Here is a 21,267-nt window from a genome sequence, read left to right as displayed (position 1 = left end):
GGGTGTATCCGGCATCTCGTCTCAGTTGTCAGGACTGTCCCTTCTCATTCTAAACTATTTTGCAGATTAGCTTGAGCGATTAGAATCAGGAATAGATATCATGTGGTTAAAATAAAAGGGAATTTATCTACAATTTGAAGAATAGATTACAGAGAACTTCCATGTGATTTTTTTAAAAAAATAAATTTTGCTGTGTACTATAACAGAGTTGGCACCAGAGCTAACAAAAAAAAAGCAAGTATCAACATTTAAAATGCAGTACATGACATGTAAATGCCATATGGTATTCTTGCAGTGTTATTACCACTTTCTTTCTGGCATCCTTTTCCTGACATTGCTGTATGCTTCTTGACTCTGCTGCTCTTCAGAAAGCCTCAATTGTCCTGAGCCCTTTAATTCTGTATTTATATTAGGTGTCTCTCTCTTTTATTTACCCTTTGGAGGCTTATCAACCTTTTCCCCAAGGAAGAGGAAGAAGAGGACCTGTCCAGATGGCTGTATAAATATGTGACACCTGCTTCCGTGAGCCACTATTGGAAGAGTTTAAGAGTTGATGGTATTGTCCCCTGTCTAGAAGATGAGCACACATTTGCTTCTCTTCTCCTTTCTATTTTTAAAAAATGATCATGTGCCTTTAATGATGTTTCTAGAAATGTCTTGATTTCAAATTATTTTCTATTTTTAGGGAAATAAAAAAGGAACCCACCAACCAAATTTTCTGAAAAGATTATATGGGTCAAAATGTTAAAAGTTTGTCATCGTTAATATTTCCTAAAGTAAGAGCCTTGGTGATCGTGTTTGGGGAGAAATCTCTGCTTCACCACGGGAGAGTCAGTGGACCTCTGCGTTTGCACTGAATGTGCCACATTCTTTCATCTCCAGACTTTTGCGTGTGATATTTATGGTGTTTCAAACAATGTCTGTACCCTTCTCCTGGTCTCAGCTCAAATGTCAGTTCCTTGGGGAGCTTTTCCTGACTTCTAAATGAGGTCAACACCCCCGCAAATAACATCTTGTAGACCCCAAGAATAACATTCATCTCACTGTATTGATGGTGGGTATCCCCATCAGCCTATGAGTTGTGTGAGGTCGGGTCCCATCTGCCTGTTCACCACTGCATCTTCAGGTGCTAGCACAGGGCCTGGAACCCAGAGAGCACTTAATCCGTACTTGATGAATCAATGAATGAACATTGCTAGACATAACCTTATACATCTTGATATAGAAAATGACCTTGAAGCTGGACTAGGTCCCAGTTATTTGAGAGGCTGAGGCTGGAGGATCAGCCCAGCTTGGGCAGCATAGTGAGACATCCCCTATCCCTCCTACTCTCCTAATCGTGCACAATCCCCCTCTAAAAAAAGATAAAGAGAGTGACCTTGGGCCGGCGCTGTGGCTCGCGCCTGTAATCCCAGCACTTTGGGAGGCCGAGGCGGGCGGATCATGAGGTCAGGAGATCGAGACCATCCTGGCTAACACGGTGAAACCCCGTCTCCTCTAAAAAATACAAGAAAATTAGCCGGGCGTGATGGCGGGCCCCTGTAGTCCCAGCTGCTCGGGAGGCTGAGGCAGGAGAATGGCGTGAACCTGGGAGGCGGAGCTTGCAGTGAGCCGAAATTGCACCACTGCACTCCGGCCTGGGCGACAAAGTGAGAATCTGTCTCAAAAAAAAAAAAAAAAAAAAAAAGAGAGTGACCTTGAAATCGAAACTAGTATTGTATGCAAATAAATGGCAATGGGAAAAAAAAGTTCTTAGTCTTTGAAGTACAATTATTTTGAATAAAAGATGGGTCTGTAGGGGAGCTGCTCCCTGCTAATGCTTATTGCCAATGTTATTCATATGCACAGACACTTTTACCTCATCAGGCTATACTTAGAAGTGTAATTCTACAGACTTATCAAGTCAATCTTCTTAAATACAGTATACAATTTACCTTCACCCAGTGGTTCTGAACCCTGTAATATCCAATATCCTTTTATAGCATATATTTATGAATACTCCTTTACTACATTGAAATGAATTTCAGAGACAGTGCACCTTGCCAATACAGATAATTTTGAAAAATTCAATGCAAATTTTCTAGCTATAATATAAAGGAGAAATAAATGGAAAGTAATGTTTCAACAATAGGTGCTCTGTTATGAAACCCTAGGAGACCTGCTGAAGCAGTGAGTCTTGGCATCTATATGTAGAATGCAATATCTCCAAATGCAGATTGGTTCAGGTATGTTGTGTTGATGACTAAGATGTCACAAAGGACTTTTTCTCCAGTGGTGTGGTTTTCCAAAATAGAGAACAACTCTCAGCAAGGTTCCAGCTAATCTATTTACATTAGAGTCAGATTCTTATAAAATTTGGTCAACTTTGAAAAGATGCAAACAATTTGTGTGTGTGTCTTCACATGTAAAAGGGAGTTAGGTTCTTGGCTCAGATAATTGTAGACATGAGTTTTTCTCAGTGGGACATTCAAAGCTCATGCTAAATGTGGGATGGTTCTGTGATTTGTGGCACTGATTGTTGTATTGCAGGACGTCTGAACGTCTTTGACCTCCTCCCAGTACATGCCAAACGTGCCCCTCCAGTTGTGACAACCGCAAACACCCTAACAAGTTTAGAGACCACCTCCTAGGGTGTTGTAATCTAAACAGGGTTATAAACAGAGCTTCCAGGGAGCTCCCATGTAACTTTCAAGAATTTACATATTTAATTTCTATTTTCGTGAAAATGGCCATGTTCCAATAGTTAAGCCTTTTCCCTTGATGTATTTCCCATGCTATTAATATTCAGTTTTATTCCACAAATATTTATTACATGCATATGTGTGTGTACATCCATCTGACTATACCTTTCTATGTTATGTACCTTTACTAGCATTCCAAATTATAAAATCCTGTCAGTTTATCTCTTGCTAGATGAATGGTTTTATTGTTTTTATGGAATATTTGCTTTAAACAGTACTCTCATGTTTTCTCGAGGTGCTAAAATAGAGGAGGCAGCTGTAGAAAAATGCACTACGGGCTGGGCATGGTGGCTTATGCCTATAATCCCAGTACTTTGTGAGGCCAGTGTGGGCGGATCATGAGGTCAAGAGATTGAGACCATCCTGGCCAACATAGTGAAACTCCATCTTACTAAAAATACAAAAATTAGCTGGGCATGGTGGTGCATGCCTGTAGTCCCAGCTACTCGGGAGGCTGAGGCAGGAGAATCACTTGAACCTGGGAGGCAGAGGTTGCAGTGAGCCGAGATCACGCCATTGCACTCCAGCCTGGGCAACAGAGTAAGACTCTATCTCAAAAAAAAAAAAAAAAAAAGAAAGAAAGAAAAGAAAAGAAAAGAAAAATGCACTGTGCCAGGCACTTAGAACATTGAGATGGAGGAGCACACTGTGTAATAGGGAGACACATGGATGGATGGACGGACAGTGATGCAGGTTGAGCAGCTCTATGGACAGGGGACCATGCAAGGGTGAAGGAACATGGACAGCAGAGAGCAAGAACTGGAGAGGGCTTCCTGCAAGAGGTAATGTCAGAATTGTGTGTGAGGAATGATTAGGAGTCCGACAAGCATTAAAAAGGGGGAAGAACCTTATCCTAGCAGATGGAACAGCCCTTAAAAGGGCACAGAAGCTAAAAAGAAATGAGCTATGAAGCCATGAGAAGATGTAGAGGAATGCTAAATGCATATTGCTGCGTGGAAGAAGCCAATCTGAAAAGGCTACATGCAGTATGATTCCAACTACATGACATTCTAGAAAAGTCTAAACTATGGAGACAGTTACAAAGATCCGTGATTGCCAAGAGCCTGGGGGAAGAGAGGGATGAATCGGTGGAGCAGAGTGGATTTTTAGGCTAGGGAAACTATTGTGTATGATACTATAATGGTGGATACATGTCATCAGACGTTTGTCCAAACCCATAGGATGTACAGCACCAAGAGTGAACCCTAATGTATACTATGGATTCTGGATGATATTGTCAGTATAGGCTCATCACTTGTAACCAGTGCACTACTCTGGCATGGGATGTTGATAGTGGGGAAGGCTGTGCATGTTTGGGGTGGGGGCTATATGGGAGATCTCTGTACCTTTCTCGCAATTTTGCTGTGAAGCAAAAATGTTTCTTAAAAAATCAAATCTTGAAAAAGGCACTGAAGTATGAAATGGAGCAGTATTGGGGCACCAATAAACCATCCAGTCTCTCCAGAACTGCAAACTAACTGCTACTACAGCAAGAGAGAGGGGTCAGCAACTACCTACCTGCAGCGGGGGTAGGGGGGAGTTGGGGGAAATGGGGGGGTAGAGGTCCCTGACAGTTTCCTCAGAAGTGGGTTGACGTATTCTGGAGGAGGAGGAGGAGGAGGCAGCATGAGGTGGCAGGCAAGATGCATTTCTTGAACTGGATCATGGCCAGGTCCTTAGAGCTCTCCCACTGCCACCTTTGGCAAACATTCCTGGGATCCTGAAGGCTCAGACAAGGCCCATCCCTCTTACGTTACCATGGGGATTATCTCTTCCTCCTTTTCTCTTTTAGGTTTCCCTCCAAGGAAGGGTTGTCACTCCTCTTCCAAAAGGAAGAAGGACCAAGTGAATGATTTTCAAGGTCACAGTGCTGTTATTTCTCGAGGGAACCTCTGCCACGTTCTTGAGCATGTTGCTCGTTTTCTACTCCCCTTCTCTTCTCCTTAGCCCTCTCCCTCTCGCTCTCTCCCACCTCTCCTTTTCCTTTTTCTTTCATTACAAAGACTACAAAGAGAATACATGGTCACTGTAGAGGCCTTGGAAAATGCAGGGGAGTACAAAGAAGAAAGTAAAATCATGTAAATATCCTTTGTCCAAAGAAATCCACCATTAACACGTTGATAATTGTACTTCTGAATCTTTTCTCTGCATCTACATTTGGCCCCAATGCCTGGTGCTCCACCGGCCCCACAGTGCCCCTCCCACCTGCTACCTACCCTGTCCAAGTTTCCCTGCCCTCTGGTACTGGCAGGGGTTGTCACCATGTCCTGGCCACAGCCTGTGCCTTCCCTGTGTTACTCCATCAGCTCCTTCTGGATTGCTGACCTCTGCTCTAACCACTGATCGTTCATGACAGTTTTGCTACCCACCTTCTGCAGGTGACAGATCCTTCTGCCTCAGAAGGGGGAGTGCTACTGTCCTGCTGTCCTAGAGCTGAGGGAGACGGACACCACTCTCCCCGGTAACACTAGATTCTCAGGAATAGATACAACACCTTCCAAACTGCAGCTGACACCAGCTGTACATTGTAACAAGACTTTTAAGATTTAGGAATGTCAGAGAGATATTACCCACAGCAGTTACATCACATCTGCTTACAGTCTGGCTGTTCTTGGAGCCCAGAATTCCAGGCCTGTTCCAGGGTGTCCAGTTGGGCTGTGTCCTTGACCTGCCTCGAGGTGGCTAAAGCCAGCTTGCCCTGACCTCCAGGAGTAGCTGTTGCAGGCAGGCAGCTTAGCTCAAAATGAGAGAAACTATGGCTAATTTAAACAAAAATGAAAATAATTTTAAAAAGGATATTGGATAGCTACCAAATCCTTGGGATGGTTGCAAACCCAAACTGGGAAGGTACCTTTTTGAAAACAATGACCAAATCACACCATGGAACTGGTCCTGGAGGAAGCCACTGCTGTGTCTGCCCGGGCATATACAGGGCTGTGGCCCTTGGATGCTGCTGCAAGAACCATCCTTGTGACTGCTCCTGGAGTGGGGCATACCAGCATTGGTACCACCATCCCTGGAATGGCGTCCACAGGGTCCCTGTTTCTTTATATAACATCCAAGATACGTCTGCTCCTGCCTGCCACCCCACCTCCCATGGAAGCTCCCCGCTGATGCTTTCACTTCCATCTTGATCAAGGGCAAGGTTTACCTTCCATGCCCACCCCACTCAGGGTTCCAGTCCCTCACCCTCTGTCGGAGGACCTAGGAGGATCCAGGACTCTTGAGAGCTGGGCTGTGCACAGGTGGTGAATCACCAGCAGAAAGCTCTGCATCTAATCTCTTCCTCTTGGCCTCCAGCCTGGACGTTTTGCTTCCCACCACCCACCCCCCGCAACCGGAAGACTCTAGGAAGATCTCATCCCTCCCACTGTACTTTTGCTCCAGGCTGAGTGGCCATTCCGCCTTCTCTCTGTCTGTGTTCCTAACCCAGTCTTGCCTACTGTCTGGGAGAGGAGAAAGTGGTTCTGTAAGTCTGCCTCTGAGAATCTCCACACCTTTTTTCAGAATGGTCTGGGGAGTGGCAGGTGCCAGTGAGATGAAAGAGGAGGACGGAGGACGGAGGACTCTCAGATGACTACTTCAAGGTTTAACCCTGTTACATCTGCATGGGTGTGGTTCAAAGTCTGAATTATGTCTTTATGGCTGGGAAAGCCTGGGTCACGTGCTTGTCTCCTCATAGCAGGAGAGGCTGGGAAAGTCAGTAGGTGGTACATTGTAGCATCTATACTGGGAGGAGGTCTCTGTCTTTCACCAAACTAAAGAAGGATGTTCAAATTATTGGTGGACAAAAAGAATGACAAGGATCCTCTGACGTGGACATGCCCTGTGATCACATTAACTCTGTTTGGTCACAGCATAATAGTGGAGTGGCTTGGGCGACCTATGGCAGTATCATTGATAATCATTTACCATACACCACAGGCTGAGCATCACCAGGGTTGGTCCAATTCCATTTTCTAATCTTTCTCCTAACATGGGGTGAACATCAGGAGGCCTCGAGATTTTCTTTTGTTGCTTTTAGATTCTCAGTTTCTGGTCCTCTGAGAAGAACTGTTCAAACTGTTCATGTATATCTCTACTAAACACTTTGCAGGAGCAATGGAATCTAGAATTGCATTTTAAAGAGAATACTCTTGTAAAGGAAATAGTATCTACAGAGATGCAACCCTACCAAAGGGTGGGGCACTGTTGACTACTTTATCTTATGGAGCATGTGTCCCTGGAGTCACAGCCTTGGGATGCCTACATCTGCTTTCATTTGCATAGCTAAACAGCCCAGTCTCTTCATGAAAGATAATAGTCTACTTTATTCATTACATTTAGCTCCATGAAAGAGTTTGCATATAAGTTAATTCTTTTAAGAGGAAAAAATGTACCAATTAAAAGCCAGGACATTTATTATGCATGTTCAGCAATCAAAATAGGCTTCAGTGTAGCCTTCTATTTTTTTTTTCTTTTTTGAGACGGAGTCTCACTCTGTTGCCCAGGATGGAGTGCAGTTACATGATCTCGGCTCACTGCAAGCTCTGCCTCCCAGGTTCAAGTGATTCCCCTGCCTCAGCCTCCCAAGTAGCTGGGATTACAGGTACCCGCCACCACACCTGGCTGATTTTTGTGTTTTTAGTAGAGACAGGGTTTCACCATATTGGCCAGGCTGGTCTCGAACTCCTGACCTCAAGTGATCCACCTACCTCTCAGCCTCCCAAAGTGCTGGGATTACAGGCGTGAGCCACTGTGCCTGGCCCAGTATAGTCCTTCTAAGCAAATCCATTCTAATCAAATGAAGGTGCAGCGCTCCTCTTTAATAATCATAAATAAGTGATCGATGAATAAGGAAATGAATCATGTATGCATTTATTTGTCCACAACACACAATTGGAGCCTGGCATTTCCTGGAGGCATTTGTATAAAACTTAGATAAGATCATGTCCCCTAGGATGTCAAGGTACTTTCCCTGATTCTGCCATGAGGCCTCCAATGGAAACTTTGTCAGGAGTAGAAAACAGCCAATGTATGTGAAGTCCAAGTTCATTGGCACCTCCCTAGCCTCCTTGCAGGGTTGTTTCTCTCCATCACTAATCCCCTGTTTTGGATCATTTGCAACAACTTCCTTTACTACGAAGAGGGAATCTTGAGGTATGAGCAGCAAATATGGAGACTGTGGTAGGCAAACAGTTCCACAGTGTCATGAGGTCCCTTTTACACTCTCTCACTCTGTGGATTCTTTCCCCTTCACAACACGTCTGATTTATCACAAGCTGTGATTAATTATTTCCTTGCATGACTGCTTAATGCTTGTCTCAACTCCTACTAGCTCTGTGAGACTGGGGGCCGTTTTGTTTTACTCACCGGTGAAGTTAGCGCAATATCTGACAGAGAGTAGGTACATGATAAATACTCATTGAAAAAAGGAATAGAAAAGTTATAGAGTTCAGCTACATTCATAGCTTGAAAAATATGCTAAAGGAATTTTCTCATTTGTAGGTGTTTCTGCCCAGTTCCCTCAATGCAGGCCTTTCCAGTGTAGGGTTTATTTCTGCATGACTTTCTATAAAGCTGTATTTCCTTCTTATCTAACTTTTCATTCCTAGTCTAACTAGAAAGTTCATGCATATCTCTTTCTCCCTTCTCTCCATTTTCTTTTTATCTCTGAAACAATTAGGTACACGCGTAGCTGGGAAGCCTTCTTGTATGCCTCCAGAAAAATTCTAGATCCCTCAAACTATTGTTCTATCTCTTCTTTCTATACCCCAATTTTTTTTCTCAGTTATGCTCTTAAATTATCCTTCTTAAAGATTTTCTAATTTTGTTTGCTTCTTGTTGCCTTTTTCTCTTCTAGTTCACACACCTTTCTCTGTATGATTTCTTAATGCTTATTTTATTATTATTTATAGTTTTATGTGGACAAGCATCCCTAGGTGCTTACATTAAAAGTATTTGTCTAAAAAAAGAAGGAGGGAAGGAAGGAAAGAAGGAAAGAAGGAAGGAAGGAAAGAAGGAAAGAAGGAAGGAAGGAAAGAAAGAGAGATAAGTATGGAAAGAAAGAGAAAGAAAGGAAAGAGAAAGGAAGAAGAAAGGAAGAAAGGAAGAAAGAAAGGAAGAAGAAAGAAAGAAAGGAAGAAGAAAGAAAGAGAGAAAGAAAGAAGGAAAAAAGAGAGAAAGAAAGAAAGAAACAGAAAGAAAGAAAGAAACTGTCTATTGGGAAGGGGGTTGTTTACTGCTTATCCAGCAATACTCAGGTATTTGTATAGGTGTTGACCTAAATCTATCTGACCTTGAAGGCTGTCTTCAAATCTTCTAACAGGCAAGATAAATAAGGTCACAGAAAATGCATGCTTGTTTGTCATTTACCTTTATTCCTGGGCCTATAGATCTTCTGTCTAGTAGCCTCTGGGCTACTCATGGGAGTGGGGATAGGGGTCATATGACAACTTTCTTCTCTTTTACGTGTTCTGGGTACTCTTGGATACTGGTTCCAGGGAACAGCTGCATAGCTAAGAGATGGGTGGGAAGGACAAGAAAGAGTAAAGTGTTCCTAGAGGAGCCAGAGAGGCAAGGGGTGTTTTACTGACCTAGTCTGTTTTATGGCTACATGAGAACCCTAACGCTGCTCTCCCCTTGCCCTGGCTGCTTTTCCAGGTTCTTGTCCTTCCCAGACAGCTCTAGCCAGGGCTCAGGGTTCCTTAATGGCTGTCCCAATCCACTCTTCTTTTAGCAGAGCACCCTTAGCAGGAAACCCACTGTAATCTCACCCTACTTTTCTGCTTTTACAACATGTCTTCCTTCCGGGTGAACATTCACAAGCTAAAGAAGGGAACTCGCCTTCCCTTGAGGAGAGCTTGCTGAACAGCAGAGGATTTCACCTCTTTCCCCCTTCATAATGGAACAATCACTGAGCTTTCTGCTAAAATAAAAAAATCATGGGCCGGGCACGGTGGCTCACGCCTGTAATCCCAGCACTTTGGCAGACCGAGGTGGGTGGATCACTTGAGGTCAGGAGTTCAAGACCAGCCTGGCCAACATGGCGAAACCCCATCTCTACTAAAAATACAATCATTAGCCGGGCGTGGTGGTGCGCTCCTGTAATCTCAGCTACTTGGGAGGCTGAGGCAGGAGAATCGCTTGAACCCGGGAGGCGGAAGTTGCAGTGAGCTGAGTTTGCGCCACTGCACTCCAGTCTGGGCAACAAAGTGAGACTCTGCCTCAAAAAAATAAAATAAATAACATAAAATAAAATAAGATAAGATAAAATAAAATAAAATAAAATATAAAATAATAAAATAAGACAAAGGAGATGATAAATTAAAGCCTAACATTACTATATTCCCTTTATACTGAAGAATATGGTTTATATCTGTGGAAAGATGAGTTTCCTAATACAACCTCAGAATTAGATAGGAGATCACAAGGGGTAACTCCCAAAAGGAAGGGGAGAGGAAGGGGCTGGGTTAACAGTTCCTGGGTCAGAATAAGGGTTGAGTGGCCATGTGTATTACAGCAGGTGGAGCTCCCTATACAAGGAAAGCACTGGGGTGGAAAATGAGCGTTTATCCTATTAGAGGGGTCTTGTGCCTTCACTCCTGTGCACTGCTTAGCCAGGGAACTGTGACCTTACACCTTGTTAGCCAGTGGAAGAAGAGTGAGTCTACCTTTTAGCTGTCTGTAGCATTGTTACTATAGTATTATTGTATGCTTCTGTTTATGATGGTGGAGAGGCCATTTGAGATGGAGGCATTGTTCATCATGCTGCTGAAATTTGAGTAGGATAAATTTAGAATTTGGATAGGTGAGCAGCTGGGAGGGGCATCTTTTGGGATTGTCAGGAGTTACTCAGTTGATGTGGCTCATCAGCAGGTGTCCCATTCTCCTTACCTTTCCATGGGCTTTCTTTCACCCTTCAACCAAAGAGAAGGACCCTTCTTCAGTTAAGGATTTGTCTGGATGTTTTCTACATGTGGTGTGATCGCTTATGAGTTTTCCTGCCTCTGAGACCTACCTTCTGAATGCCTGACTGACAAAGATTTAAAGGTCGTCCATTACAGTTGGCATGCTTTTATATTCCACATGCCAGAGCTACAAGAATGTTATTCTTTCCTTTCTTCTCCCCCAGGTGATATATTTGGTCACCTAGGTGTCATTAGGTACTAAGCTTTGCCTTCAATATCTACCGGGGGGGGGGGGGGGGGCGGTCACCATGGACAGTGCCACAAAGACTTTTTCAGCCAAAGGCTCAGATCTTCCTGCTGGACTTTGTGTGCATCTTTTCTTTTTTCCCCTTTCTTCTCTCTCTCTCTCTCTGTCTCCCTTCCCTCCTTCCTTCCATTTCTTCCATCCTTCCCTCCCTCCTTCCGTCGAACTGCCATGTCTCTTGCAACTAGAATGGTCCCTGACATTTAAGGTTTTAAATAATTATGTGCAGAATGAATTAAATGCCAAATCCTGTGTTCCAATAGCGTATTATCTTCAAATGTTAACAGCCACCAGTTTTTTAGAACAGAAAACTTTTGAAAATTTTAATTAAAGTCTTCCTGCAGTGGAACAGTTGATTTTTTTTTTTCTTTTAGTCAGAGTCTTTCTGTGTTGCCCAGGCTGGAGTGCAGTGGCGCAATCTTGGCTCGCTGCAACCTCTGCCTCCCGGGTTCAAGTGATTCTCCCTGCCTCAGCCTCCTAAGTAGCTGGGAGTATAGACATCTGCCACCATGCCCAGCTAATTTTTGTATTTTTTAGTAGAGTTGGGGTTTCCCCATGTTGGCCAGGCAGGTCTTGAACTCCTGACCTCAGCCTCCCGAAGAGCTGGGATTACAGGTGCGAGCCAGCATGCCTGGCCTGAGTTTTTATTATTTGTGAATTTTATTTTTTTCCATCCCAGATGCACCTATATCAGTAGTCTAGTGATAAAAACAATTTACCCATAAAAACCAACATCTTTTTCAAGAACTTTGCATAGTGAAACCAGCAAAGTACTGAACTGGCCAGTCTGTCATAGGTGTCTTGCAACATGACTCAGAGTCAGAAGCTGGATATAAACTTTTTTCTGTGTGTGTATATACGATCTATTTGTGTATTCAGCTTTTGAGTGGGACTTTTTCAGTAGGCTTCTTGAAGGTTCCACTTCACTATTCTCACTGATGTGTGCTTACAGCATCTCTGCCATGGAGATTTTAGGCAGAGAGTGTTTAAAAGCCCTACTCATAGTTTATAGAATTGCTAGTGCCACAAGGCCATTCATTGTGATGTTGAAATTATTAGTTATAAGTGAACCTTCTAAAATAAATCTTGGAAGAAAACATGTTATAAGAAAATGAAGTCAGTCCTCTTACTAGGCAGTTCCCATCATCTTTCCATTTTGAGAAATTATCCTCAGTTCAGATGTATTACTATGGTGATGTGTTTGCATTTCAACAAACCAAACCAAGCAGTAAACTGAGCTCTGAATGTTTAGCTTCTGTCTTAGGATTTTTACTGCAGTGTCTTTATTCTTGAGTAAAATCCCCGACATCCTGGCTAGAAATCACAATGAATAAATAATTTCCCAGCCAGACAGAACAATCTGAATTGTTAATCTCAGAATTCTAAGAAATTACATAAAGATGCAAACAATGGGCATTAAAGAGGGGGTAAAAATTAAATGAAAAAATAGCCCACAAATGAATGGAAATATACATGCTCTCCAAAATAACATTGTGGAAGTAAACAAAAACAGGCAGAGAATTATGCTTAATGAGAATTGGACATGTGGCTTAGCCCTCTGAGGCCTGAAACAAGTAAACACTTCCCGAATTGTCAGTCCATACATCCCTCTCTCAAAAGAGAGCTCTTAGAACTGGCTCCCTCTCCTCCTGTTTACGAAGCTTACTTGGTCTTTGGAACAATTGCACATATAATTTTAACAACTAAATGAACTCTACAGGAGATGGGTTTTGAGTACTTAAAAAATTCCTATAGTTTGTATCAATCAGATACGGGAGATAGTTTTGCAAAATACTGTTTGTGTAAAGAGAAGGGAAAAACATGCGCTCTAGTCTAACCAATCAACAAAGTGTGAAAACACGATTTAGACAGAAGTACACAACCATCCTATCAGTTCTACCCAAATATCATATCAGACCATCTCTTCCCTGATAACAGTTTTGTTAGCCTAAGGACACATTAGCTCAGTTAGATCTGGGCTCTCACAGAGCTTTCTGCTAGCGGCTCTGCTTACTGGTAAGTAAACAATGCAATTTTGCCTAGCAACCCCACCGTGGAAACACAGCTCCATTCTGTAAGTGGCAGGGGGATGTGGCAGGGAGGCAGGGAGAGTGAGGTTTGTGCCTCTCAGAATCCCTCTGCAGCTGGTTCCTGACATCGCAAACGTTATCTGCAATTCTTGGCAGTTTCTGAAGGATGATGAAAAATGGGACGGGGAGGTGGCTGAGCCTGGGGTTTTGGAAGTAGGGTGGAATTAATTGGAAGGCAAATAAAAAAGCTTCCAAGATTGTGAGCTGAGACTGTCTGAGAGCTCAAACCAGAATTGGCAAGAGGAACCAAAGGAGAATGAGGACATTTTTTGTCATTGACAATGAGGTATACAATATATCCAGGAAAGGACAACCAGCAGCGACCTCCTAAAGCTAAACAGAGATTATCTTAAGCCACATATGAGGGAACATTCCTCAATGGCAAAGAGAAGCATTAAATCTGGGACTGTCTACATCTAAGGAAAAATTTGAGCATTTACATTACAATGGCCTGTTAACAAGCATTGAATATTAACCAGGCACTGTGCTAAGTGTTTGCACACTTGTTTAATCTTCCAAACAATCCGATAAGGTGGGATTTCTTATCTCCATTTTATAGAGGAAAAAACTAATGCACAGAGAGGTTGAGAAACTTGCCTAAGGTCACTCAGCTATTTAGCAGTGGGATTGGGATGTGTCTCAGGCAGTCTCTCCCTAGACTCTGTGCTCTTAAACACTACTGTGGTTTTTCAGCAGCAGTGAACAGTTACAGGGCTAATGGGGATAAGAAAACTGAAGATCACAACACGGCACATGAGATGGTTTGTGATTCCATTGTGAAAGCTGCAGTTTAAAATGTTCAATTAAGGCAACTTTTTTTTTTTTAAATACCTAGAGGGCAGCAAAAACATGGGTATCTAGAATAACAGATATTGCTAAAACCTTACGCCCACAGCACTTCTTTTTATAGCAAAGTATGGGTATACACATATTTTCATACACCTACACACACATACACATGCAAGACGCACATTTCTTAAGTCCCTAAAATACCCTGATAATTAAATGCTCCAAACATTCTCTGAGCGTTACCCTTGGATGTCTAGGAGAAGCAGCCCAGGAACACACTTGTTAGCCTGGGCAATGAGTAGTGGTGAAATGTTTACCTTGCTGATAAAGTCTCCAGTAGATGATGCAATTAAGATGCCACGATCTAGCCTTTGTTACACACCTCCTTGTCTGCCATCAAACAAATCCACCCCTGTCCTTCCCCATCTTCCCTCCTGCCCATCTCCTGAAGTCCAGGAACGTCTCCAGTTTCCTACGTACTTGCAGTCCTCTTTTGCCAACCTCAACCTCATTTAGATTGCAATTACATTCACATCTTAATTTATGACTTAACAAGCATCTCACAAACATTTAATTCACTTTAACTTCACTATGCATTTGAGGAGGAATATTTGAGGAGGAATGGTACTCCCATTGCCAGCAATTAGATTGACTTAATGATCTATGGCGAAATCTCCTTTTGGGCTTTGAACTTTTCATACATTTCTGCAAACAAAACTAGGCTAATTAAAGTAAGTTCCTGCATTCTCAGAGGGGCTTACCTGCCTTCACAAAATCCTTCTGTAATATCCAACATGGAAATTTATGAAATGGACAAAACTTTCCCTGCAGTTTTCAGGTAATTTATCTTGTTATGACACTTTCATGTGTGAAAAAGTCGATATTTTCATATATAGTTTCAACAATATCAATAAATTGTATTTTTTTTTTCAGATGGCTTCTCTGAGGAGATTAGGAGGGTTTCTATATCAAAGCATAGATCAAATTATTTTTCCCTGTTCCCATTTTATATACCAGATGCCTTCTTAGGAGTTAGAAAAGTACCTCCTTTTTACAAGGAAGGATGGCATTTCTTTAGCTTTTCCTGGACAGATCACCCAGTGACCATTTTTTATTCTCAGTCTTCCTTCACAGAAGGGACAGAGGACTGCCCATTTTCAGCAGGAGTTAGTCTGATTTCTTTTGTTAGATGCAGACGACTTTGTTTGACAACTTTCTTTGGGCTGGTGAATTGTTGAATTACTTGAAAAGCTGTTTCCATTGTTAAGCACTGGACTGAGAATTAATTACATCAGAATTCTAATCTCGGCTAATTAGTGGCATCATTTTATGCAAGTCCCTTAACCCCTCTTGGCTTCTGTTTTGCATGCGTAAAATGAAGTATATAAAGCAAAGGTCTCTCTGTGCTTGGTGCGATGAAGAGGATGCAGGTCTCATGGTACGGATTTCCTGTATTGATTGCCCCAAATGTGGTGTACGTTTGCAGAAAATTCATCTAGGCAATGTAGAAAGGCCATACATTCTGGTGTTAAACACATCATTCATATATTTATGCTAGTATATGATACCAGGGCCTCCTGATGACAGTCTCCAGCACCAATTCTGAGAATTGCGAGGATTTTTCAGCTTAGAGTCAATTCCAGTGTCGCCTTCAGCACATCCAAAGAGAATACGACCGATGCTACCAGTCCTGCTCCTGGACTCCACTGGTATGATTCCTTTGCCCCAGTATCAGTCTAATTCCCATTCTAGATGCTTTTTTCTTAATGACCCAACAACTGACTCCTTCAGGAGCTGGCATGAGATGAGATTTGTTTGCAGAGATGTATAAAAATTTTGAAGCCCCAAAGGAGATTTCACCACAGATCATTAAGTCCATCTAATTGACGTCCTGCTACCCATTTAGACGGGGACCCTGTTATGCTAACTCCTATCCTGTCTCTTGTGAGTGATACAGTCAACACACATGATGATCACAGCACCAGCTCAGACAGGTGTGTTTTAAAACAAAAGTGTGTTATAAATGTACAGCCTCAGCAGGGAAAATGTGGGGGTGAAGAAACACACAAATACTTGGCTAGAGTCAGTCACAGGTGAAGATGGGGATGACTATGTTTTCCGTTTCATCCAAACATTTTGGCCTGACTCAGATAATTTTTTTTCCAGCATATTCTATTTGACACAAGGGAAACGGTGCAAATCCATCACCACCATTGTGGAAAGAGCTCCAAACTCATTCTCACAAATGGTGGATCAGTAATACTACATGACAAATGGTAGCATTTTTGGGAAATCATTATATTTGCACCAGTGAGAAGTCAGAATCAGCATCTGGGCTGCAGTCATGGAACCATGCAAGAAACATTCAAGGCATTGGCTAAGCAGGATTTTTTTGTTTGTTTGTTTGACCTGGTGTCCACGAACAGGCTTCAGGGAGCCTGATAACCTCCTAGACCACTTGAAAAATTCTGAATGCACTTTTCTAGGAAAGAGTTCACAGCGTTCATCAAATTTCCTCCAAGCAGCCAATGACCAGAGAAAGGTTAAAAGTCACTGACACCGTACCGTTTTCTGTGCATCTATATCCTGAATCCAGGGTGATGCCGCTGACTTGCCTATCTTTCTCCTTTGCTCTTCCTAGAAAAAGCAAGTGAGTCAGACCAAGATCCGGGTTATCTCAACCATCCTGTTCATCTTGGCCGGCTGCATTGTGTTTGTGACGATCCCTGCTGTCATCTTTAAGTACATCGAGGGCTGGACGGCCTTGGAGTCCATTTACTTTGTGGTGGTCACTCTGACCACGGTGGGCTTTGGTGATTTTGTGGCAGGTAAGCACCCTGGGCAGGCCAGGCACTGGGGCTCTGGAGGGAAAAATAATCTGTTGGCTGTGCTTTTCGCAATCGATAAAAGATGTTGCGGGAGAAGCAAATGAAGATGACTCAGCGTCACTACTGCTGTGAAGAGGCTCATTTCAAATCCCTAGTCCTATGTAATATAAACACCATAGGTTTTTTCTGCTATGAAAAGAAAGCCAACCCTTTCCTTCTCAGGATGCTTATTTCCCTTATCGTCACACAAATTATGCAAGACTAAAGTGAATTTCTCATTAAATCTTGGACTTCTGAATTGGATTAAACCTCTCTAATCCAATGATAAAGGCTGTGCTAGGAAGTGGCACATAGGAAACTCAGATGAGATTAGCATAGAATTTGGTCTGCAGTGACCTGCAGGTTCAGCTTCCTGACTCCCAGGTGAGAGCCATTGTCTCTGCAAACGTTGTCCTGCACATGCCCAGATACAAAGCTGAGGACTTTGGTGACTATGGGGAGCTGAGAACTGCCCAGAGGGAATATAAGCTCATGGATTATGCAGGAGTGTATATACAAGCAATAGCCTTCCTTGTAAAAATAAATGTGGATGAGCTATGTTTAAGGAAGTGAAAAAAAATCACCATCAATTTCATCTAGGGCCAGGGAAATTGCAAATGAAATGAGATTTAGTTTCATATGTGCACCAGTTTCCCAAAAGTGTGGTAGAAAGGTACGGATAGAAGGAAGAGGCCATCCTTCTCTTTTTCTAATAGGATAGTTCTAGATGTTCAGACAGGTGATCAGTTTCTACTACAAGAAGTGAACACTTTGATCAAACAACTCTATCTGTCACAAGTTTGAAATGTCTGGATGGAGTGTGTGTGTGTGTGTGTGTGTGTGTGTGCGTGCGTGCATGTGTGTGTGTGTTTCCTTTACCAGTTCCTGGTGAAGTGGCAGCCTGACCTGAGCCCTAAGCAGACTGTTTTTTTTTTGTTTTTGTTTTTGTTTTTGTTTTTTTTGAACAGGGTCTCACTCTGTTGCCCAGGCTGGAGTGCAGTGGTGTGATCATGGCTCACTGCAGCCTCGGACCTCTGGGGCTCAAGTGATCCTCCCACCTCAGCCTCCTGAGTAGCTGGGACTACAGACGTGTGCCACCATGCCTGGCTATTTTTTATTTTCATTTTTTGTATTTTTCGTAGAGATGGGATTTAGCCATGTTGCCCAGGCTGGTCTTGATCTGTTGGGCTCATGTGATCGGCCTGCCAAAGTGCTGGGATTACAGGTGTGAGCCACTGCACCTGGCCAGACCGTTCTTGTTTGGCGTGTGATCCCAGCAGTGTCTTGATTTCTCCATGGAATACTGTGCACATCAGGAGGATGGGTTCTGGTCTCTGGGAGTCTGGCAAACAGGAAATTCTGGAAGAGATTGCTGAAGGCTCATCAATAGGGGCACGCGTGCCTCCCTGTTAATTTTATAATACAAATAACTGGCAGAGTGGTTTTGTAGCTCTTCCAATTGGGCAGACAAAGACTGAATTCCACTTTGTAGAAATAATAGGGGTTTTTTTCCCCTTCCTTTTTATTGATTAAGGACTAAGAATTGCAAAGTGACTAAATTTAGTTTTTTTTAGCTTTTAACTAAAAATTGAGTTTTAGTCAGTGTGACTAAAAATCATTTACAGAAAGCCTGGAGCCTGGGACTCTACCCATTTTCCCCTTAAGCACAGTGCTCAACCATGGATGTCTAGTTAGTGGCCTCAAGCTCCGAAGAGAGACTGCACAGAGAAACTGCGAAAAGTAAGAGGAACAGTTATAGATGTATTCCAGTTAATCCCTTAGCATCATCCGTAGCCGGTCCATGGGAAGACTCAGTGGTGTTTCCAATCTAAGGCAAACACATGTAGTGGCAGCTGGAATTTTGAACTATTTCACAAACATCTTTAAGTATCCAAAGCATAACCTGCAGTGGGTGGTGCTTTAGAGCTCTCTGGGATAGCACTGGGCTGTCCTGAGGACTGTCTGTTATAAGATACCTGTGACAGACACAGATCTCTAACCAATGGCTCAGTTCAGTCTGTTAATCTGAGGCACAAATAGCAGAGGCCTGGGAGTGAGATTTTTTAGGTGATGCTTTTATTATTTGTTATCTACCATGGACTGAGCACTTAGTACAAACTAGCACTTTACCTTATCTTTACTTACCTAGTAAGGGCACAACCTACACAGTCCCAGGCATCCACAGTTTTACTGCCCTTGTCAGTGATTACAGAGCCATATTTCCTTTGTCCTGAGGTTTCTGCAGACCACGGTCTCTTAAAAGTCACAGTGCTGACTGCAGTTAGGCCAGACCCCTTCCAAGCTCCAGTTTTCCGAGCTTACACAGACCAATCTGGAGAATGCATGCCTGAAAAGACTGGAAGTTTATCTCTATCTTTTGGTAACAGTCTACAAGTGATAGGGAAGGTTACCCAATCATTGGAAAACGATATATTAACAAGAGTTGATGGTTGCTGTGATTCGACATAGTATGAACTCTACTAGAAATGTAATCAGATCATTGATCCTGCAGGATTGATTGCCGATTTATTTTGCAGCTGACTCACTTTAGGACAGCCTTACAATATTTCGCAACTCTGTCTGGGAGCACACACAGAACTCCGAATCCAGATAAGCAGCTCATAAAGGGATACTTAGAAGGGTGTTGACTGCCTGCTTCATTGTTCCTTGTTCACTAGCGCACCCTAGTGACCATCTTTGCTGGGTGATAGTGACTTGCAAAGGTAAATATTTACTCCCAGATAGCCCACAGGAGAAAGCTACATATTTCTCTGGCGTAGCACAGAAACGAAATGAACCTCAAAAACCACTTACTGGTGCGGGAACTCAGATCGTATCCTACAGCTCTAATGATGCAGGAGAGAGTTGTCTGAAAGGAAAAACCAAAAGCAGCTGGACCAAACCGAAGGGGGCTTGGCACAGAGAAGTTGGAATTCTAACGTTAAGAAGTGGCAGCAGCTGTCGAGCCTCATGGTCTGCTGCGCTGTGTTGCTGATTAGGTTTGAGCTTGTCGAGAGGAGCCACAGGTCACATTTCTTGCCCAGCTGCCTTTGCCGTAAGACTCAGTGGCGCTAGATGTGGTTACAACCTTGGTCCGGTGGGAAAGTCTGTAATCACTCATCACCTAATACGATAGTTACCAATCCATTGCTAGTATCTGTCGTCTTAGAAACGGCCACTGCCTGCTTCCTTAGGCAACAGCGTTTCCCAGAGAGAGATTGAGGCTGATGTCCGTTATTTCCAGGAGCTTCCTCACTTCTTTAGGATGGTGGGTTGGGCTTGCAACCTGTTTTGCATGGCTGCCTCCAGCACTGTCTGTAGGAAGGTTAGAATAAATAGGCTAATTATTCAGAATAAATGACTGGTCCTTTCAATGGAACAGCCAGTCAATGCAATCAGGCAACTGGCCAATTTCGTTTGATGGATTTTTACTGTAATCCTTATTTATAAAATAAAGGGATTGGCCTCAAAGGTCCCTTTTAGTTCTAGTTTATGGTGACTCTAATTACTCAGCCTAATTGACCCTTTGGAGTAGCACTATGTAAACACCATTCCTCAGTTAGCATTAAATCACTATTGCTTGCATCAAAGTCCCAGTAATGCCATTAAAGCTAATTTTACTTTCACACATCCACTTGTCTCTTAGTAAATGTATGGGTGCTTAAGATGGAAATGGTTCCAAGAATTCCAAACCATAGGGGGTGATATGATTATATTTGATTTTTATTAAAATAAATTTAGAGAAGTTTAAGAAAAAACAATGACAACCAGGCCTGATCTGTTGTCCTGTAGTTCAGAGTTATTCATCCTCAACGCTCAGGTCAAGCATTAGTAGGTCAAGTTGGCCACTGGCATTTTTTATTTCTGGTATTAAGGTTAGTGGTCAAGAATCGAGGGAAGTAAAGCCTCAAGTTAGGCTTTTTTGGGTAAGGGATGGGTACCCCGCTTGCCCTCTAACCCCGGTCCACCTTGTACACAGCAAACCTAACAGCTGAGTGTTAAACAATGATGGATGACGTCTTCACTACATGGAATGGAATATGTGTTCTCTGCAAAGACCATATGCTAGATCATGGTTAAAGTAACATTTGGTTGTTTTCAGGGGGAAACGCTGGCATCAATTATCGGGAGTGGTATAAGCCCCTAGTGTGGTTTTGGATCCTTGTTGGCCTTGCCTACTTTGCAGCTGTCCTCAGTATGATCGGAGATTGGCTACGGGTTCTGTCCAAAAAGACAAAAGAAGAGGTAGGACCCCTTCCTAACCCTATGAATGTTCCTGAGAACAGATGAGCTTGTGTCCAGAATTGCCTGTCTCTGTCCTGTGGGCTGGAGTGTTTCTGGCTCGGTTTTGCGGGGGGAGCGGGGGGCGGGTCATAGGCTTCGTCATGTTGAATCATTCCTTCAAAGCTAAGGAGAATAGAATACAGTTATTTCTGGATTCTTTTTTTGGCAGGTGAGAAAATATGGTGATTCGTTTACCAGCCCATAAATCCTGGAAAAACTAGTAAACAACAGCTGATTTAAAAAAAATGAAAATGAAAATAAATAGGAGAGGTAGACTATGGCTGAGTGTGTGGGGGGGTGTGC

At 42.9% G+C, this 21,267-nt stretch overlaps 1 protein-coding gene across 4 annotated transcripts in view; it reads left to right on the top strand.

Annotated features, from left to right (window-relative positions):
- KCNK10 (potassium two pore domain channel subfamily K member 10) overlaps positions 1-21,267 on the top strand; it is a 143,911-nt gene that overhangs the window by 119,708 nt on the left and 2,936 nt on the right. For all 4 annotated transcript variants that reach the window (XM_004055549.5, XM_055361802.2, XM_055361801.2 and 1 more), the window contains exons 5-6: positions 16,455-16,641; positions 20,783-20,925. In XM_004055549.5, coding sequence (XP_004055597.1) covers positions 16,455-16,641; positions 20,783-20,925 — 330 coding nt within the window. The remainder of the gene's footprint in view (positions 1-16,454; positions 16,642-20,782; positions 20,926-21,267) is intronic.

Source organism: Gorilla gorilla, chromosome 15 (assembly GCF_029281585.2).
Source record: "Gorilla gorilla gorilla isolate KB3781 chromosome 15, NHGRI_mGorGor1-v2.1_pri, whole genome shotgun sequence".
Taxonomy (NCBI): Eukaryota; Metazoa; Chordata; class Mammalia; order Primates; family Hominidae; genus Gorilla; species Gorilla gorilla.
Note: the sequence above shows the minus strand (reverse complement) of the source record. Positions and strands in the feature narration are given on the sequence as shown.